General features: G+C 42.7%; 1 protein-coding gene across 1 annotated transcript in view; it reads left to right on the forward strand.

Moving 5' to 3' along the window:
- The first annotated feature begins 271 nt into the window (after positions 1–271).
- The window catches only part of ARHGEF26 (Rho guanine nucleotide exchange factor 26), a 189,653-nt gene continuing 167,829 nt past the window's right edge, over positions 272–22,095 (forward strand). Inside the window, exons 1-3 of the mRNA XM_068280907.1 lie at positions 272–677; positions 5,405–6,538; positions 14,593–14,632. Coding sequence (XP_068137008.1) covers positions 5,480–6,538; positions 14,593–14,632 — 1,099 coding nt within the window. The 5' untranslated portion in view covers positions 272–677; positions 5,405–5,479. The remainder of the gene's footprint in view (positions 678–5,404; positions 6,539–14,592; positions 14,633–22,095) is intronic.

Genomic DNA, 22,095 nt, shown 5'->3' on the forward strand with positions numbered 1-22,095 from the left:
TATATATATATTTACAGAGAAAGAGGGGCAATAAAGTCCTGAAAGAGGGATACATGAGGAGGAAAGAGGGACAGGGCTCCCAAAGAGGGACTGTCCCTCCAAAAGAGGGACAGTTGGGAGCTATGCAAATAGTTTTGCCTATAGTATCACTTGGTACCGCAATACAGCTCATCTGTCCTTTCCCAGATGTTGCAAAAGGTGTCCACAAGGGGGCGCTCCCGCCATAGTTGGGAAGAAGCAGGAAAGACCTCAGTGTGCAGGGAATCAGGGCTAGTTGTTGCGTCCCGCTGTGAACAGTTTGGAGAAGTGACAGACGCTGCTCCCAGCACACCGCTGCGCTCACCTATTCGCTCCGTGTGGATTGCTTTTGCTTTGAGCTCACTACAATTTGTGTACTGTGGCGTTAGAGATCACCGGGGATGTCTCGCCACCGCTCCTGGCTGGATACGGACCGTATTACTCCACCCTGTGCAGGTGGAGCTGGAGCTCACATTGCAGATCTGTAAGCAGAAGACCCATCGTTACCATCTCCTCTCCGATCTCATCAGTGCGGGCTCGCTGGATCAGCACACAGCAGTATCATCAGGAGTGCTGGTCCCCCTAGAGAGGGGGGCAGACACTGCAGGACCCACTGGAGTAACAGCAGTTCCTGAACTTCTGAACAGACTTTTTACATGGTAACGTTGTGACCATTGACCAGTGTTGTAATCATGCAACTAGAATATTGCAATGCATGTTTGGAGAAAACTGTTGATACGTTATCTGTCATGGGATTATATGCAAAGTAGGCTGGGAATTGTTTTCTAACCACAGAAACGCAGGACTGAGTCAGGATAGTGATAATTCATAAATTATTTTGGACACAAATGTAACTATTGTCCATATTTACAGGCTGGTAATTTTGTTTCATTTTAATATCCCCTAGTTCATAAACATTTCTTTATCTAATGTGAAGCTGAATGTAAAAAAAAAAAAATCAAACCCTTTCCAGACCAGTTAGCTTAGAGCAGACTTTCTGGGCCCATTTAGTTCACCCCACTTTCCACCACCCTCCCACCATTGCACACTGAGCTTTCCCTTTGCCCCATTGCACTAATGGACACTCAAAACATGGTACAGAAAAAATGAAATCTGCCTGTCCAAATTTTGATAAGGTTTATAGATGGATTCCATTTACTCATACTGAAAGGTCTGCCACTCTGTACCGCTGCTGCTAGTCTGAACAGGCACCTGGGGTATAGCAAGTCAATTCACCTGGTGCCATTAGTTAGCAGCATAAACCTAGGATAACGCTATACAATTATTATTTTTTTGCCTGTTTTGACATTTAATTAGATAAGAAGTTTGATCAATCGTAAATCAATGTGGAGTTCTACGCAGTTTTAATTGATATTAATAGAAGAAAATTGGTAATGTTGGGTCTTTTTTTGTCAATTGCAAAATAATCATGCTAATGCCAGTTAGGTGGCAGTTCATACATTTCTCACATGTTCAACATATAAGATTGATCACTTTATGATCATTTCTATAGAAATAACGTCAATACCCCTCTTTGCTTTATGTCTGGCGATTCCAGTGTCAATTGTGTACACATTGATTGTGCAAAAACCTCTTTGCAGTTTCAATTAGATTATCGATGTGATGTATTTTGCCTAATCGATCATAACGTTTGTTAAAAAATTGTTTGCAGTGTATTGACATTCCTCGGTCATCTTAAGATCTCAAAAGACCCATTACTGTCATTGGTAGCTACAGGTGTCCCTTAGCATTAGGTAGTCAGAGACACCCTCAGTATTAAGTAGCTAGTGGTGTCCCCAAATGGAAGGAGATCTCGTCAGTGGAATGCCTAGAGCTGGGCGAGTAATCTCTTATGTACGCTCTGCATAGGGAAGGAGGCACTAGGGGAGAGGAGTGAGCTACCTTTCCACCACCAGGCGCCTGCAGGCATATGCCTATAGTGCCTTATGGTAAATGTGGCCCTGACCATAGCACCAGCCCCCAAAGCTACCCATACACTATGCAGTTATCACAACATTTTGTTTTTGATCACCATTCAATTGACATTTAGATCAATGTAAAGCTATGATCAGATTCTTACCTTGGCAGAGAGTTTCGCCAGAGGCTTCCCGCATCCTCCTCCCTTCCACTGATCCAGCACTGGGGACCTCAAGTTGGTGCCCGCGATCCCGTATGGTAGCGAGTGTGGCTGCACTGCGCAGGCGGAGGACAGCTCACCTGTGTAGGGGAAACCAACATCCTCCAGTGGTAGACAGGTTATGTGTATGCTAGGTGTGTATTCTTGCAGGTAGGCACTTATCTGTTTTTAAGTAGCGCTGTTCATTTCTTTGCTATGTCACCTGTGTAGGACCTGTGCACGGTGGCTGAGCTCCATCAACATGCCCATGTCAACGGGGGGTCCCAGCACTAGAACAGCAAGGTGGAGGGGAATAGGGAAAGGGCTATGGATTATTATCTGATGGATAATGCATGTTTGTTCTTCCGCATTCTACCATGAACACTCCTTGCTGAAACTGCAGCCAGAAGGTGAAAACAGGTGACATGGTACCAATATATGCTGAATGTTGGAACTGCCTTAACCTGCCTGGCGGTAACCCCGAGCAAGGCTCAAGGTGGAAAAAAGAAGACAGGAGCGGTAATCCCGAGCCTGGCTCTGGGTTGCCATCAAGAGGTATAGGGGGAGCAGCAGCAGTTAGAACTCCCCTTCCCCCAGGACTCAGAAGCTTGCAGTCCGTCTTCTTCCAGTCCTCAGAGGCTTTCGGTCCCTAGACCCTAGGGTGAGATCGCCGCTTGTCACACAACCACAAACTCTAATCATAGGGGTAGAGCGCCAGGAGGGAGACTAGCAGCACTAGATTCAAGGGAGGTAAGTAATATGCAGGAGTTGCTGCAGGGTCCAGACATTATGATTTATTTCCTACTTTTTAGGGTCTAAAAGCAAAAAAAAAAATTGTAGTGCCTTTAGACCCTAAAATCAGGAAAAAAAAATCATGCCGCCACAGAGGTTAACTAAGCCCTTGGCCGAGTGCCTCTGTATTTGCCTGTGCTCACCAGCCTCTGCACTATGCAAGGACTTCCCTCTACTTAGGTAAGTATCCATTTGGGCCGCTTTCTTTCCCTTCAGGTACACAGTGCTTCATAACATGCTGTTGCTCTATAAATGAATAATTGGGAAATGGTTGCCAGGGGAAATGGCTTCACGTTAGTTAAAGTGTTTTCTGGCGCTTGTGCAGCCCAGGTGCTTTCCTTGTTGCACAGGCAGGTGAGTAGTAAGTGTTCTTTGGCGGTTTTGAAGCAGCCACTATGGCAGGCCGGGCGCTCTTCTTGTTGCACAGGCAGGTAAGGGCTGCTCCATTGGACCAGGAGATCACGGTTCATTGGTCATGTTTATTTTTAACATCTTAGGACGAAATCCAATCGCTTTATAATAAAGAATGGGCCATGCCTTTCCATTATTCGTCATCTGTCACTGGCTGAATATGGTTTTCATTTGCCTTCTTTTCATTGTGTTTGGCACAGACCTTAGTGCAGGCTTTCCTTTCAAGGCAGATCAGCTTTCCTTGCCTGCAGAGGACTTGCTGCATTGTGAGCCACACTGCCTGGGACTGGGATAAATATGATAAGAATTGCTTCCTTACAGCAGAGGGTCAGGGACTGCAGGGATTTTCCACTACTCAATGTTTATTACCCTGAAGACCTGTAATTTAACACCTTCATTATGTTACTCTTCATGTCTGGCTCAATAGCATCTTACTGAGCTCCAGCAAATAAGAATCACTGATATCCCTGGCTTTCTGTGATCCCCCACTGATAGGTCTGAGCAGCTACTCCCTCTGCTCTAGTGTAACTTTAGGCAGAGCTGCTGAGAATGTAATGCTTAGTACACACAAGGCAATTTTCCATCAGATTGACCGTCAAATCGATTATTTCCGATAGGTCCAATCTGATTCCCGATTTGTTTTTGTTTGTTTTTTTTCTGGTCGTTTTCTTTCTGATCGACTTCTATACAAAAGCAATCAGAAAAATGATTGGGAATTAGATCGGACCTGTCGGAAATAAATCATTCAACCGTCAATCTGATGGAAATTGCATCGTGTGTACTAAGTAAAATGCCTGGTACACACCATGCAATTTCCCCTCAGGTAAACGGGTCGAATTGATTATGACAGGTCCAATCTGATTCCAATCGTTTTTCTGATTTATTTTTTATAGAAATGATTTGACCCATCTACCTGACGGGAAATTGCATGGTGTGTACCAGGCATAACCGAGTCGTGTAAGAAGGTTTTCTGCCACAATATTAGATTGCTTTGTTTTGTCTTCCCTAGTGGAAAGGTGACTATCTATCTAGGGCAGTGATCTGCAACCTTGGCTCTCCAGCTGTTAAGGAACTACAAGTCCCACAATGCATTTCAGGAGTTTGACAGCCACAGTCATGATTCATAAAGGCAAATGCATTGTGGGACTTGTAGTTCCTTAACAGCTGGAGAGCCAATTTTTCAGATCACTAGTCTAGGGAGTAATCTGATCTGGAAACGTACAAAGTTGCCATCATTAGGAGCTGATGCTGCGTACCAAGCAGTCACGCAGCTTGAAAAGTCACCTGAGTGCTCCTCCAGGGGTGGTTAATTGTGTTTATAGCTGTGATACTAGGAGTACAAGCGAGTACAGATGCTAAGTTAAGCTACATACTCGCGTCGCGATCCAGCGACATCTCCCTGACAATGAGCACTGCCCGATCCTTTTTCCAGCCAGCGGGTATGCGCAACATTACACAACGGGTTTGAACGAGACTTCAAGGGATCGTGGTACTTTGTGCAGGAGTCGTCGGGGATCTTAAAGATCCGATCCACCGTAACGGTCGTTATTGCTGCGCAATGCGATCGTGCTCCTGTGAACACATCGCAAGATCACGGAAACGACCAATCTTCACTCAAAAATTGCTGGTCTTTGGGAAAATTGTCAGAAAAATAGCTAGGTGGGTACGGGCCTTTACTGTGTTTACAAATTAGCTGCTCTACAGTGGTGATTAGTCATAGATGAGGGGGAATTTGACAGGCTAAACTCTCTAAATACATACAAGATGCATTTCTCTGTTTTCCTTCTGTCCTGTGCAAGAGTTCAGGTCCACTTTAAACAATGCAAACTGCCTGGCTGTCCTGCTGAAAAGCCTCAGTAAAGATCAGTTTATTAATGCAGTCCCTGCCTTCTAGCCTGTAATGTAGTTGCATGCATGTTGTAGGGAAGTGCTCACAGGGCTTATATAAAATAAAGTGTGGGAAGAAGTTTATTGCAGATGCTTGCTTCTCTTTGGAATGTTCCATGCAGGTTTCTGTGCATGCCTTGACATTATGATCACGGATACGTAACAATATCTCTTTTCTAGGAATGAAAGACGGCTGGAGATTTGCTGGCCTCCATTAGGGATTTAGTGTCTTTCGGAGGATGAACAGACGTTGCCATGGAGGCAGAAAGCGAGGTGGAGTTTTCCAGCGATCTTAACTTTGTTCCATTGTGGAGGCGAGTGAGTCCTCATGCTTCCCAGGGAGAGGGACTGTACTACAACCACAGCTCTAAACCAAGACCACAGTCTTATCAGAGTCCCAATGGAGTACTTGTCACAGACTTCCCAGTGGAGGACAAGCAGTGCTTTACGGTGACTCAGCCAGCAGAAAGGATTACAAGCTCTCCAGAATCCTGCCAAGGAGGGACATACTTGCACAGTCCCAATGGCAAATTACAGACCTCTCCATCACTATCATCTCTGGAATACAAATCCCCAAACCACAAACGTTCATCTCAGGTCTTAAAAGTGGTTTCCAGCAATTCCATTAGTTTCACCGCAGGTGAAATCCATTCTTCACCAAACCAAAAAGCAATGCTGTCACGGCGGACCTCTAGTAATGTTACACTTACATCAGACAGAGAGCAGATTGTGTTTGGATCTAGTGCTTGCATTTCACCCAAGGGGATGGTAATCAATAATAACTGCAGCCTGCCACAGCCTGTGCATGCCACACAGGCTCCAGATCTCTTTGGTTCAAACTCTTTGCCATGTTCTCCGGTATCGCATTTCGAAGAGAAGCCAAGTGTGCAGAGGACTCAGTCTAACCCTGAAAAGTCGCCCATCATCCTGAGCACTGACAGCCCAGTGGCCCGCAAAGCTGGAGCCCAACAAATCATTCCCAAGAGCCTAGCTTCAGAAATAAAAGTCAAAACTGGTAACCACCCAAACCAAACTCCAGATTCTAACAAAAGGTTGCTGAAAACCCGTAGCATGGTGGAGACCAGCATGTCGCGGCTGATGGCATCTCCAGAAGATAGAGATGCTAAAAATGAGACTGACAGTCCAGGTGCATTGCGCAGAGGCCTGAGGTCCACATCCTACCGGCGGGCGGTAGTGAGCGGGGTGGAATTCAACAGCCCAACGGATAGAAAAAAGAGTAACAGGATGTCTCAGCCAGTCCTTAAAGCTGTCGTGGAAGATAAGGAAAAGTTTTATAGCTTGGGAAGGATAAAGGTGAGTGTTATAAATATGTCCTTGAATGTCTGACAAATAAGTATTGGAAAATAGGAATTGAACCTTACATCTGCTGCTGTTTGACTTGCGTTAATCAATAACTGATGCTCCAAAGTGAGTGAGCGCAGTGTTGTCTTGTCCGTAGTTGATGTGTTACTAGTCTTGTCACTTTCAGGGTATTTGGACAGACAAGGGCTTTCCTTCCAGACAGTAACAGCTTTCGTTCATCAATATGATTTGTATTTGTGCGTGTTTTTTGTAAAGCCTGTGCGCTTTTGGAGTGTCTGCATGCTTCAGTACGAGACTTCAGGACAAGCATTATCAATTCCTGCTGTTCCGAGGACAGAAAGCTGCATTTGCACATTTGTTTTCTATGCCACCTGCAATTTCAGTATGATTTTCTAGGAAATCCTATCTCTACCTCTTTCACAAATCTGACAGTCTAAACCAAGAGATCTGCCAGATGACAGAGAGCCCTTCCTTCCTGAAGTGCACACATGTTCGCTGTACATGCCTGCCTGGATGGGATACTTAACAAGACATATTATGTGTTCACTAGTTTCTGCCAGCAGCATAGCTATCCCTTTTTCAGAGCTCATCCATCCCTCTTTGGGAACCAAATTCCTCTCTTTTTCTTCCTTACTTGTCCCACCTTCAGGACTAATGTACAAATCTATGTAAATATATTCATTTTTCTACTAAAAATGTATTTAATGGACTGTAAACTTTATTCCCATGCTGTAAATTACCGGTAATATATTTTTTATTTTTAAATGTTATTATGATGGAAAATAGAGACAACAGAAAGGACCAGTGTGGTTTGAATTACAATGCGCAAAGCATTACCGCATTTGGCAATGCAGAAAACAGTTGATTTTACCAATCACCTTGCTAAATGCCAATTCACCAAACTGAAAAATACTGGCTAGTGAGGTAAACTGAGCTAACTTGTGAGAAAAATACCTCAAGAAATTGCAATTCACAAAGATTAAAGCATTGAGTAAATCAAGTGCACGTGTTTGGTATTTATCTCCAGCTGGTAACTTACAATCTCTATGTGATAAAAGTTGACAGATGTAGCAGACATCCAATAGGGTGAGCCACACAGCCCTGCTTCTCGCCCCATTTGATCCGATGCACTGGTGGGCGGGACTTCAGAATGACAGAGCAGGAAAATTTGACATTTGAAAAGGCTTTTCTGTATCCCTTTAGATGTGCATATCTGTATACTGATACACAGAAGAGCTCCCTCTAGTTAGCATGTATGCACATCTCAAGGGATGCTGGGGATGCACTGGACAAAAAAAAAAGCAAGGGCTCATGCAGACACTTGGGTGAAAACTTACAGCTTTCTGCCTGACCTGCTCCGCAGCTGGTGAGACTTGCCGAGCAGGGCTTAGTGAACTGAAGCATGTTTTTTTGGTATATTACGGAACTTTTACGTCATGTGGAAAACCTTATTGAATTTGAAAAAAAAAATGTAAAATGCTGAATGCAGTAATTTACTCACTTGAATTATTTTGCCAAACTGTCAGTGAATTTTGCCCAATGTCTTTTGCTTATGAATTCTTTGTGGTATGCATGACTACAGGTGTGGCATGGGCGTGGTTACACATGGCAGGAGCAAGTCTTACAGGTGCCCCTCTTTCTTACCTTACAAAGTTGGGTGATATGCAGCAATTATTCTGTCATAAGAAGTCCTGGTCCTTGTAAAGTTATCTATAATGCTATGAGAAGAACAAAAGATTTTAATCTGTGTTCTCTCTTCCTAGTAGGGGGAGCAATATTCCCGTCTCTGATGGTTTGCTGACAGACATAAGTTACTTTTGTGGTTGATTTTCAGGCAGCCAAGTACATTCAAGGACAGAAATTTGGGAGCTGCGACTGCTATTATTAAAGGCTAAAACACGTTAAATATCACTCTAATCCTGTCTTTATTGCCTAGTGAGCCAATGTCCTGGAACAAATATACGCAGGATAAGAGTTCAGAATTTCCAAGGATTTCATACTCCTGGATCACTGACTCACTAGGTAGTAGAAATGGGAAGGACAGACTTTGAGGTTCAGGCATAATGTATGACTTGGGATTTTCAAGGGGGACGACCGGTTTTTATAGTTTGTTTCACATTCTTCATTCTTTAGCGCCACAAACAATGCCCTGATTAGCTCTTACCTTAAAGTACACCTGAACTTGCCTAAAAAAAGGAGATTTTTACTTACCTGAGGTTTCTTCCACTCCGTGGTCCTTTATGTCCCTAAGTGTCCTGTGGGTCTGGGTCCCCTCTGTTGTGCCGCTGCCAGCTCCAAGAGCTCCAGTCACAGGCAATTACGCATGAGCTGTGACTGTCTGCACCTCCTCAATTGTACTCCATTCACTGGGAGCATTCTGAGCATGCCCCGTTCATTCATTATTTTCAGAACCACACTTGTGCAGATTGCTTCCAGCATGCTCAGAAGCCTGTGACTGGAGCCCCGCAATGGGGGGGACCTAGAGGTGACCGAAGGTCCTAACAAACTACAGGGAGCTTGAAGAAGCCTCAGGCAAGTAAAAACCCTCCATTTTTGGGGGGAGGGGGGGGGAGGAAGAGGCAAGTTCAGGTGTGCTGTAACATCCCACTGATGTGGTAGAGACGGCAACAGCAGAGACAAGTGCCCAGTATCAAAGGAACTCTGTTGCCTGTAAGTTCACACTTCTGCGCGTTGTCAGTAGTGTAGTCCTTCTCTAAACTCTATCACTATATTTTTAGAACAAAGTACATGAACTGAATTACTTACAAAGATCTGTGATACATGTGATAAAGTAGAGCTGCAGTCCTAGCCTCTTAGCTCACTATGTACGGAGTATCCTTACGGAGACAGATGTCAGGCGCAGCTGCACCTGACCTGTTGCTTTTTTATTTGCATACTTGTTTGTGAAGGAATGAAGTATGAGCTTTCCAGGATTCGGTGCCCATATTCTTCCCTGGTGATGTATGCCAGGCTACTGCCAGTGTGGACCCCCTGCTTACTGACAGCTGCCTGCATACAAGTGTCTCTTCCCCGTCTGGTTTATTTAGCTCTGGGGATTTTGCTTCGCTCTCTATTGTTAGTATAATTATTTGAGCTTCCAGTGAAGTTTTATACACTGACAAAGTCCATGTTTCATTGCCAGCTATTTGTTTGCGATTGCTGGAGCAGAAATCTCTGCAGGCCGATAATCACTCTGTGAGTTCCTGAAGAGTGTGAGTGTGGGCACACTCATAGCCTTGTGTTAGAGCAAATGTCTCATCTGGATTTTTCCTGATTGTATATCGTCTTCACGTAGATCGGCAGTAGGAAATGGTGTCCTCAGTGTGCTTCAGAGCATTGTTTATTTTGGTGAAGGACGTTTGGGGTTGCTTCATATCTAATGGATTTCATCTACTAAAAAACACATATTTGAAAGTACTCCCGAAGTTAGGGGGAACAAAAGTTACAGTATATGGAAACCTGTGGATGATCTAGAGCAGGGGTGCCTATTAGGTAGATCGCGAAGGACTTCATGGTAGATCCCGACCCCACTACATTTTGACTTACTAATTTTTTAAAGTAGCTCACAAGCCGAAAAAGTGTGGGCACCTCTGATCTAGAGGCTACCTGGATCCTCCTACAGCCCACCAGTCCAACAATGGGTCCCACTTAACCAGGGGTGTCAAACTCAAATACAAAGTGGGCTAAGAATGAGCACTGGTACCAAGTTGTGGGCTAACCTCAATGTCTTGTCTAGTGGCCACCTCTCTCCCTTATAAAGTTCCCTGGTGTCTAATACCCCCCCCCCCCCGAACAGATCCCTGGTTTCTAGTGACCCCACTTCTTTCCCTTTACAGTTCCTTGGTGTCTAATGGTTCCTCCCTCCACTATACAGTTTCCTTTTGTCTAATGCCTCCTCCCTCCCCTATACAGTTCTCTGGCGTCTAGTGGTTTCTCTCCCACCCCTAAATAATTCCTTGGTGTCTAGTGCTCCCCCACCCCCCAACACCATTATACAGTTACCTCGTGTCCAGTGACTCCCCCCCCCCCCCTCCCTATAGAGCTCCCTGGTGCCTAGTGCTTTCCCCCTCCTCCATATGGCTTCCCTAGTGATCTAGGGCTTCACCCCCAATATAGCTTCCCTGGTGGTCTACAGTGGGCCAAACACAATGCAAAGTTGGGAAACCACTTGAGGTCCAAATTTGAAGGTTCTGTGGGCCAGATTTGACATATATGCTCTAAACCCATTAGACAAAATATGTTTCTTCTGGCTGCACTCCCAGCTGTGGACAAGCAGGTGTTATTGCAAATGTACATAATACTTCGACATGACTGAGAAACAATACATCTGCTTTAAAACCTGCTCCAAGTCTGGGAACTACTGCTGTGTTTTGTTATTCTAGAACCTGTAAGACGGTATGGTTGTATTATGCATTTCTATAACACTGACATTTTCTGCAAAGCTCCTCAGAAATTGTTGATTTATGTCAATGTCCTCGTCACATTCTGTTGTCCCTAGCGTTGCAGTGTAAGGCCAGTTTTAAGGTGGAGCCAGTGCCCAATTCCATTTAAACGCAGGAACATGCAAACGCCATCAGGATAGTTTTCTAGCTTGAATTCAACTCGCTAGGTACACACACGGCAATTATTGTCACCTGCATGGATAATGACTCATTCCCTTGGGTGACAGCTTGTAGGGCAAGTGCTGTACAGATCCATTGCTAGCCTAGAGGCTGAAGCCTCATACACATATGTGTTCTGTTGCCATGTGTGTGTAGAGGGGGGACACAAGAAGTGTGTTACAGTGGGAGGAGTGATTAGGAAGAACAATACTCTTGGCCTAATCGATATGCCAGGCTGATTACTGGCCGAGGAGTTGTGGACCTCTGTATACACGCCGGATTCTTGCCAGAAGTGGTCGTGATCGGCTGCTTCAGCTGAGTTTCATCCAGCATATATTCACACTTTTATTTTGCATAACATTTTAGTAAGAGGGCTTTTTGGTCCTTTGTAGCTTCTTACACATTACTAGGAGTTCTGGTTCACCACGAGCTTGCTGGGTTGTCTGTAACTCTGAGTGCTTCAAGTCCTACTCCAAAGAGCCACATTAATCCATGCCATGCACTGATGAGGACCAACCAATCCAAAACAGTCTGTATGCATGTTGATTAGTGTGGCTCTGTACATTTAACAAGCTGACACATCATTGGATTCCAGAAGTTCTGAAGGTGTGTTTAGCTTGCAAGGACAACAAAGGGATGATTTGCATATTCAGCAGTGATGCATCGTGGGAGATATCAAATGCTCACTCCTACCTGAATTATTGCAAATACCTTCTGTTTTAAGGCAAACTTTTGTTTTTTCATCTAGCATATGTACACAACCTAGCTATGCATCTGCTACCAGGGAGGGTGGGACAATGCGTGGAGCTTGAGGAAGCAGCTTCTGTTGGGCAGCTCAGGGAGAAGAATAATACGCTCAAAAAGATCAGTTGGGCAGTGTCGCCACTAAAGGTCGGCCATGGTAAAAGGGAGCTGCAGCACACATGCTAGATTCTCTGCTAAGACAGTCCATAGTGGTTGCCTCGGTCGAATGTCACCTAGTCTGTGTACATAGCTTCAGACCCCAGCACTGCAATGGGAGAGGCTGCCCTCTTAGTCACCACTTCTTTGAACGGAAAAGTCTAGCAAAGCCGGTATAGTACACCTAAGAGAGGTGTAGAGTGGACGGCAGTGCTATTTTGTAAGCAGTTTCCCTTCCAGCAAAACCTTATGGGGGAATTGCTTTGCTTCTGTGGAGTCTAACACTAGCAAGTTATGCAGAATTTATATTCCTGTTTTGAAAAAAAAATGTTCTTGGTTTCCATTCTAGATAAACATTCTTCTGTTTTCTTGCATAGTTGAGTCGTTGAGTTAAAGTAGTATACAATGAACAGAGGCGCCAAAAGTATAAGATTAGATTAAATGAGCTTAAAAACCAACTTAAATGGCAAAATTGAAGGAGGAAGTGGTGGTCTTACAGAGGCGCTTAATTTGAATCCTTGTGCAGATTGTTTGATACTCCTCCCTATATTGCCTGATGAAGCGGGGTTGAACCTGCGAAACGCGTTGCATTTCTTTTTGGAGTTCCTAATAAATGTGTTTGACTGTCTGAATCGCAGTCGTTGTCGTGTCTGCTTGAGGGAGGTAAGACCACCACTTCCTCCTTCAATTTTGCCATTTAAGTTGGTTTTTAAGCTCATTTAATCTAATCTTATACTTTTGGCGCCTCTGTTCATTGTATACAATTTTGAGTCCACCCTTGGTGGAGGGTTGCTACCCTTTCTTCCTGTCTACAGAGAGCGACTTCTTAATCCTGAGTGGGGTCAGGACAATCTCCCCACCTGCCTTTACAGTGGTTGCCTGCTGGTGACCCTGACTTGTGAGTATTTAGCAATACAAACTTATTGCCACCTTGTCCAGTACGAATTACACTATTGGGGCTCTTGGTGTTCCCTGTTTTTATCTCTTTGCAAGTTGAGTTAAAGTAGTTTTACCTGCTGGACAGCATTATATGCCCAGCGGCAACATTCAGAGATGACAATTTCACCAGCGTTATCCTTCTCGTTTATAACTAATATATTCTTAACATAATAATGTATCTATTATTATATTTTACTAATGAACAGTTAATTCTGCAATGTTGTACAAGAAAAAGGACGTCCAGCAGGAAATATTCTATGGTTGTCTTCTCGTGACTACAATTACATTCCCCCTTCCCCACCACTCATACTTCTTAAAGGTTCGGTAACAGTCCATGACTCTGATGTCCTAGGAAATTGAGTCAGGGACTTAGTCTCCCTCAGTATCTTCTGGTATGAGTGGTGAAAGCTGCCACCCACCTGCCCTTATTTTTCTCTGTATAGGAGAGCCTGTGGTTATAGAGCCTGTGCTAACTTGCCCTCCCTGAGAGAATCATGGGATGCAGCAATGGGGTTAGTGGGGAAAGGTGGCGCTAGCCTGCCAGTAAAAACCCCTCCAGTAGACATGTATGGATAGAGGCCGTGCTCGAGACGTAGGGGGCAGTTTCCAATCCATTGTGGAGAGGAACAGGGCGGTCTTGGAGAAAGGGAGATTCATATCACCCACACCTCCCCCTGTAAGCTGAAGACCCCATAAGTAAGATTGAAAATAGGGGATTTTCTGGGAGGGGGCCAATCATCATCTGTTTGGAAGGGAGACAAAAACATTACAATTAACATTGGCTTTGATTAACAAACTGGACACTAGTGAAAAACTTGAAACCGAACATGCAGAATTAGGGCTGAAGTTAAAGACTCATGCTTGGACCGGGGGGAGATGATGTCAACAGAATTAACTTTTTCTGTTCTTTTATGAAAATTATTAAAGTAGATCGACAGTAAGTTTTCCTTGTGTCTCAGTAAACTCCCTAACCTAATAAAGTTCTAAGGCCTAACTGTTTTTTTTTTCTAGAAAAAAAGGGTTGTTTTCACTTTGTCCTGGTAGCCTTATTATTGCCTATAAAGCCTGACATTTCCATACTGCTAGGATATTGTTCTTTTATACCAGACTGCAAAAGATAAGACATAATATATAACAGAGAACCTCTGTGTGCAAATTAATTTATTTGTAATTCTATGTTATTGACTTCAAAGGATTTTAATTGAACTGGATATTACATCACTATACAAGATGGCTGCTTCCACACTAGCAGACTGTAACCTGGGGGAAGGGTGTATATTGTGATATCTACGTGTTACTTCAAGTCAAAGGCAGGAAGGATAACTATATATTCAATAAGGAGTTGGGGAGCAAATGTTTAACTGCATGCTATGCTAGACTGTCAGAATGTATTGGACATGTAAATTATATAAAAATATGTATAAGAAATTACTTTGTAGCTCTGTTTTCTATATTTTAATATTTACTTTTGCAGTCCTGTTTCAATATGATATACAACATCTTTTTGTTTGCACATTATCACAATAGTCTCAGTTTTCATGAAGTATAAGGGTTATGATGAATATGAAAAAAACTTATAATCTTTTTTTTTTTTCCTTTTAAAAGCGGAAAATCCTTCGAGGACAAGGGACATTTGATAGTGAAGGTATGTTAAAATATAAGTTTATAGTCTATGAAATTTCCTTTGGTGTGCAATTTTGATTTGCCTGATATTAGCAAGGAAAAAAAATAGAAAAAACTGTATTGGGTGGCGTAAAGCACAAAAAACACGGAGGCCCATATGCAATTAGTTTTTTTCCCCCCTAAAAGTGCCCGTACATCTACCTATTTTGTGTGGCGGTCGACCATCTGATTCAATAATTGTCAGCCTCCTCCTCGGGGGGCGGTTAAGTTGCACTTTACACTTGGAGGCTGATTGGAAATTGGTCTGCGGAGTATGGGCAGGCCACTGATCTCTCTCCGATCAGATTTGATCAGAGAGAGAGCTGTCTCATGGTTGATCTGCCCATACATCGCCTGATGTATGAACACCATAAGTTTTCTCCTAGAAGGTAATTCTCATCTTCTCCATATAACTTTTTAGCATTTTACAATTGAAAAAATGCCAAAAATGTATTGACATGGTGTGAAAATATCACCAAACAGTGAATTGCATATGGGCCTGAATTGAATGTTTAACTAGGGTAAGGGAACATGCTAAGATTTTTTTTTTTTTTTTTTTTAAAGCTTGGGCTCGGCCATTTCAGAGCTTGAGGGAAAAGCAGCTACTGTGCCTGCTTGCAGCAGCGACTGCTGGTGTTTTTTTTTTTTTTTTTTTCTGGTGGTCCCAGAGGAAGACTCTTAAGGACCCAGAGGATAGTCCCCCGTTGGGGAGGTTTTTATCCATACAAGTTTACTTTGTTACACACTAACCACTTTCAGCATTGTGTGGGAGCCACAACTATGCCAGGTTATATTCATGCTTATTGGTTTTCATCATTTTACACTAGACTGCTTATGTTGGCAGTAACATACTGACTTTTTCTTATATAACTCTACAAGTAATCCTGTTGTCTGTAGCTGCTTTCTGATAGGGATCTTTGCTTCACAGTAACTTTCTAGAAGATATCTAAAAAGGACATGAAGCAGGTGTCTTCTGTCACATTTTTCGTCAGCTGCTGTAAAAATAATGAACAGTTATTTAACAAAGAATCGGAAAAAGACTCCAGCGCTAGGCCAGTGAACACCAAAACCTACACAGCTAAATGACCATGTTCTTGACTGCATACTCATGTATAAACGGCCTCTATGTAGTTATGAAGGCCTTTTTTACACGGGCGGTCATATAAACTCCTGGAAAACCACGTATAGCAGTTTTCCAGATGTTGTCAAGTTGGTTGTCAGTGGATATGAAACAGCTAAACCAGTTCTTTAGTTGGCCTCATAGGTGCACCTTCACAGTAAACTTCACAACTCCCTGAGGAAAACCAGTGCAACGCACACACACACGAACACACGAACACACACACACGGCACTAGCACTTAAAGCTATGAAGCACTTTTTGTCAACTTCCCCCGGTCACCCCTAACTACATACATTTATGGGTCCAAAGGTGGGTCTGCAGGGAAGGTAAAAGGCCCTGGTTTATTGTCCCCAAAACTGTGTAAATTAGGCCATAGAGATACAAGCAGAATCATTTTCACTGTATGGAGGTACTTCAAAAGCAGTTTTACTTGGGAACTATAACAAATATGCGTATTTTTAGCATAGGTAATAAAATATGTCATCAGAAGATACCTTCAGTAAAAATTGCACTTGATTACAATGATCAGCAGTTCCAACAGTAGATCAGATGGTCTGCTAAGTAAATATAAAAAATATATATATCCTTTACATTAAGCTTGGCTCTTCTGCTTTATATTCACACATTTCCATATGGATTCCTTCAAACAATTTTTAAAGTACACAAAGAATGTTTTCAAATAAGATATCAGAATGAATACCCTAGTATTCAGATTACCATTAATAAAGGTCCAGTACCAATGTGAAAAGCAAATGCGTAAAAAAAAAAATCTACAGTAATAGTGTGTTAATAATGTCTAATATATTTGAAGTATAGGTGAAATATAATTTACTTTACTGAGATTTCAGAAAACTCAGGAACTCACTTTACTTTCTATCACTAACCTCAGCAGTTGGTATCTCTCTAAAATGTATGATACGTTTGGCACATTGTTCTTATTAGAGATACCGTATACTATGGCAGTTTATATACTGTACAATTAGACAAGACACTACTGGCGGATTAAAAGCAATTCAGAGTTGTAGCCACTTAGGGCCCTACGGCGTGATTTGCAAATCATTAGCGATTTTTTTTTTTTTTTTTTTTTTTTTTTTTTTTTAATCACTAGGGTTGCTTCAATAAGGGAACCTAAATCCTACGAAAAAAATTAGTTTCACTTACCTGGGGCTTTTTCCAGCCCCCTGCAGCCATCCTGTGCCCTCGACGTCACTCCTGGATCCACTGGTCCCCTGCCACCAGCTAGTTTCGTTTTTGCTGACTCGGAGTCGGAGGGCCGCCACACGTATCATTACATGCGTTACTGCTGTAACAGGATGGTATAGCAGGTGTCAACACGTATCTTTGTACGCATTGACACCTGCTATAGCGTCCTGTTACCGCGGTAACCCGTGTAATGATACTAGTGGCAGCCCTCCGAGTCGGTAAAAACGAAAACTAGCTGGCGGCGGGGGACCAGAGGATCCAGGAGTGACGTTGAGGGTACAGGATGGCTGCGGGGGCTGGTAAAAGCCCCAGGTAAGTAAAACTCATTTTTTTTTTTCGTAGGGTTTATGTTCCCTCCCTCTCAACATAGGTATCATAAAAAGTATTTTCCACTATAGTGATTCGATTTTCTGTAAATCGTAATCACTTTTTTGGAGCGATTTTACCTGCAATTGTGCTTCAGTGCTAAATGTAAAATGCAACATTGCAATCACATAGCAAAATGTAATGAAAAATCGCAATCACTTGCGTTTGTGATTTTATTTTGCGATTGCTAGTGGAAAAGAGCCCTAAGGATGATCTGGATCATTATTGGAAAGCCTTGCCCTTTTTTTTTTTTTTTTATGTACTGGCTAGAACAGGGTTTTGAACCCTGATTCAGGGCTCAAACCTACATCAAAACCCTACACTATCCAGCTCGCCAGCAAAAAGTTCTGGGATATACTGTATGTATCATTTATTCTGCATACAGAATCAGGCTTTGTTTGATTCTCCTGAATGACGTCCAGAGGCTTGAGATGATGCACCTTGCTGCAGTCATTAGCAGTATGCTGCATCCTTTTACACGTCGCTACGTGATAGCATCTCAGCATCCGCTTTATGCTTGCTTGCTATGATACTACTATATTGTTTCATCGGATGCTTATATCCTCTTGCATAGTTATGTGATGAGTGAGGTTTAATGACTGCCGTAATCACTATGCTATCCTTTGTTTAGATTTACCTACTGATGACAAAGTCTTACAAACATACACAAACAGCTCTTATTCTTTTGGATAGCTTCTGTTTGCTATGGGTTTCCCAAAGGTTCTATCAATAAAATGTCATCTATCTTTTTTTAGACTGCCGTGTCACAGACACATGGTAGCTGCAACCACCTCTCCTTCAGCTCATATATAATAACGTAATGAAGAACAGAGGCGCCAACAGGATAAAATCAATTCTTAAAACTTTTAAAATTGCTTAGGAGGCAGTGGTGGACTTACCCCCCGCAAGCAGACACAAAAGTTGTGTATTCAAAACAATTAAATTTATTGGTACACTCCAGGGTTTTTTTTTGCAACGCAGGTATATTCCCGCTTCCTCAGGCAATAAAAAAATAGGAGTACACACAGTACAGTCTCAAGGTCACGATAAGCGCCTTTGTGCTAATTGATATCCACCCCTGGTGGAGGGGGATACCCCTTTCTTTCTCCTGTCTACAGAGAGTGACTTCTTAATCCTGAGTGAGGACAGGCTAATCTCCTCACCTGCCTGTACAGTCGTTACTTGGAGGTAACCCTGGTTTGTGAGTATATATTATACTCGTTTTATTTACCCAATTGTCAATACTTACTACACTATATTGGGCTCTCGGTTCTCTTTTTACATCTCCTTCAGCTCAGACTCCCAGGCCAGTTTCTAAACGGCTTCAGGGCCTGGCAGTTGGAGCTACACCCCCGACAATGTCATTTATAAATAAATGATTTAGTCATTGTTTGCCCATTGTAAAACCTTTCCTCACCCTAATTTATATTCTAAAATTTATAACAGTAGTCAACAGTAGTATTTAGTCATGTCAGGTGCGTCACTGGGGAATGTTTGTTTCTGTACATTCCAAAGCCAGTGAAAGTAATGGGTGGTCTCCCAGAATGCTCTGGGGGAGAGAGTTTCATCATAGTTAAACAGCTTAGGCTAAGCATTACTGAGAGGGCGAGGCTACATACCAATATGCAGCAATATATAGATATAGGAAGTGTTTCTCATGCTGTAACCAGTAAAATTAAAGTAAAAGTGGGTATCTTGAATTATTTACTGCATTCTACATTCTGCTATATGTTACTACAGTACCTCTTTGAGGATCTGTTTACTCTATGGCACAGCAGTACCACATGAGTATTGTGCAGATACACTGCACTGGTACAGGGGTGCGCTGTTGTCCATTGCAGGGTTTACTGTTACTTTGGAGTAGGTGCATGCTGCTCATTGGATTAATTGCATAAGAGTCCACTTTAAAAAAATATAAATGAAAAAATCATACTGTTTGGTATTGACCAGAAACGCAATGCAAAATCAAACAAATACATGTTATACAACCGAGATATCTGAGGGTGCAGGCTAGTTTTATACTTTATTTTCTGGTTGAACTCAAAAGGATGTATGTCTTTTTTTCAACCCAAATAACTATGTAACATGTGGGCCAGCCCATAGAAAGTCTTTGCAAATTGCAATATGATTTGTCTGTTTTAAGTATTGTGTCCATTCTGTCAAAACGCAGGGCAGTGAATCTGTGGACTGAGCCTAAATGACCTTATGTATTGGTCCCCATGTTTTTGCCATATTGGAGGTTGGGGGAAGATATATTTTGTTTTTTTTAAATTAGAGATCCTTTTTGAAATGTATTTACTGCAGGATGAGATATTATTCCAAAGTGTGTAAATGTCTGAATTCTTGTGGACATAGACTTGATAAGCTAATCCAAAACAGGAGGTGGTTTTCTCCTTGCAGGGGCCACACTTGCCTGTTTTCGTGGCCTTTTTCTGCACAGAAAAAAATGGATTTAGGGTAGGAACACACTAGGCAGAATCGCGTATGCGTTTTCCACTATGTGCTATGAAAAACTCATATGCGATTCTGATGAATAGTTCCTACCCTGAAACTGAGAACTTCTGCTCATTTTCTCCTTTTTTTTTCTATCAGTTACATTAACTGCTATGAAAAAAAGTGCACGTTTTTCTGCATACAAACACATGGCGTGCAGAAAAACGCATGCAGAAAACTGAAAGACAAGTGTGTCCCCTATGGTATATATACAGGCCTGCACTAATATAGAAGGCCTGCATAGGGATAGCTAGATAGGTGGTATAATGTGCAGCACAGTTTGGTCACACTGTAACTAGGTTGGATTATGTTTGTGTGTGGCCAACATCATTGCCTCATGCTCGCTTCTTTATCACAGAGCTATAAAGATAAGGCAGGGCAGTGCTGTATTGTATTCCTTTTTATAATCAGAAATTGTAAGTGTCTTTCCTCTCTGGTTACATTTATAACTGTGAAAACAGAATTGTGCTTTAAGTGAACTGTGCACATGGAATAAATTGTTTTTAAAATAAACCTTAATGAAGTAGTGTGCTTGGGGGGGGGGGGGGGGGGGGATTTTGAGTGAGCGTAATTACTTACCTAAAGGGGGCTGCACCTCTGGCCATGGTAGCCGCCCTCTTCTCCATGGATCAACTGCATCTGTACCACATTGTGAACTTCCTGATGAATTAATGAATGTGCATTGGCCGCAATGCATGCTGGGAGATGTAGTCTGTGGATGTGAGAATAATGGAAGTTTATAATGTGGTACAACTGGGGTTTGTTTCTGGCGCTCAATTCTCCTCTTGATCAATTTTGCGGCTCGATTCTGCAGTTGATTCTCTTATCTTCCGCTCATTTTTTTTTTTTAGCTTTTTCCATTCAATTCCATCAGAAATTGAGCGGCGAAAGGATCAAAGGGAGATCGGACATGTCAGAAATGATCTATCGAACCATCTAATCACCTCAACAACGAACCGTGTATTCCCAGCATTAAGCCAGGGAAGCACTGCCGATTAACCTGCTTTGGTAACGCACGTGGAGCTATTAGGTAAACAGTCAGTGCTTCCCCCTCGTTAGTAGCAGTAAAATTATTGTGCGCTGCCTGCGCATGCCAACTTTACTGCTGTTTTGTGCATCAGGCCCCATATATCTCTGCTTATATGTTTACATTATGAATTATCTTTCCTTATCAGGTCTATCTCATTGACTGTCCCATTTCCCCTCTCTCCATCTTTTTTAGCAGGGAAGGTTTTAGGCCCTGTTCTCACGCCGGCGCTTTCAGCCTGCGTATTGCACTTTGCTGATCGCTGGTGATCAGCAAAGCGCTGCTGCACAAGTAATCCTATGGGATCACTCACACTACAGAGGTTGTAGGACAATGGCGGTTTCCATTGATCGTAATCATGCTGCATGCAGCATTTTCCTGGTGATTGTGTTGTGATTCTGGTTCACTGGAATGGGAATCGCAAACCGCAATCATGGAGAAATCATGAAAACTAGCAATGGAAAATCACAGTTTGCAGTTCCAAGTATGAATGGGGCCCCCATATATTTTCATCCTGAACTGACAGTAAAAATGTGACCTGTACAGTCCCTGACTTGTAGAACCCATAAAGAGCTTGTGACCCTGGGCAATTGCCCAGCCTTGGCCCTACTTTCTTATAGTTGAGGTGAAAAATAAGTCCCCACAGTCAAATATGTCGGCAGGAAAGAACTTGGTAGTATATATAGAATCCTACTGCTTATCCATGGACTTGTAATGAATTTACAGAAATAGGTGAGCTGCTGTTGTTGCAATCCAGGGATCAGGCATCTCTTAAAAATCCATAAAGAGTAGAGAAACCGAGAGCCCAATATAGTGTAGTATGTTAAGCATAAATGAAGTAAAGGTTATCGTGAGAAAATTATACTCACAAACATGGGTTACCACACAGGCAACCACTGTATAGGCAGGTGAGGAGATTAGACCTGTCCTCACTCAGGGATAAGAAGTCGCTCTCTGTAGATGCGAAAGGGGGTAGATCACCCCTCCACCAGGGGTGGACACGGTATAGCAGTAGGAGAACAGAGGCGCCAGCAGGATAAAAGTGGATAAAAACTTTAAAATTTGCTGGGAGGAAGTGGTGGACTTACCTCCATAAAGCAGACACGAAAGACTGTCTGAATAGTAGTCACATTTATTAATTAGTACCCCAAAACAGTGCAACGCGTTTCGCAGGCCCAGCCCGCTTCATCAGGCAATAAAAATGGGGACAAGACTGTAGACAAGAGACAGTACATT

The sequence above is a fragment of the Hyperolius riggenbachi genome, chromosome 4, assembly GCF_040937935.1.
Source record: "Hyperolius riggenbachi isolate aHypRig1 chromosome 4, aHypRig1.pri, whole genome shotgun sequence".
Classification (NCBI taxonomy): Eukaryota; Metazoa; Chordata; class Amphibia; order Anura; family Hyperoliidae; genus Hyperolius; species Hyperolius riggenbachi.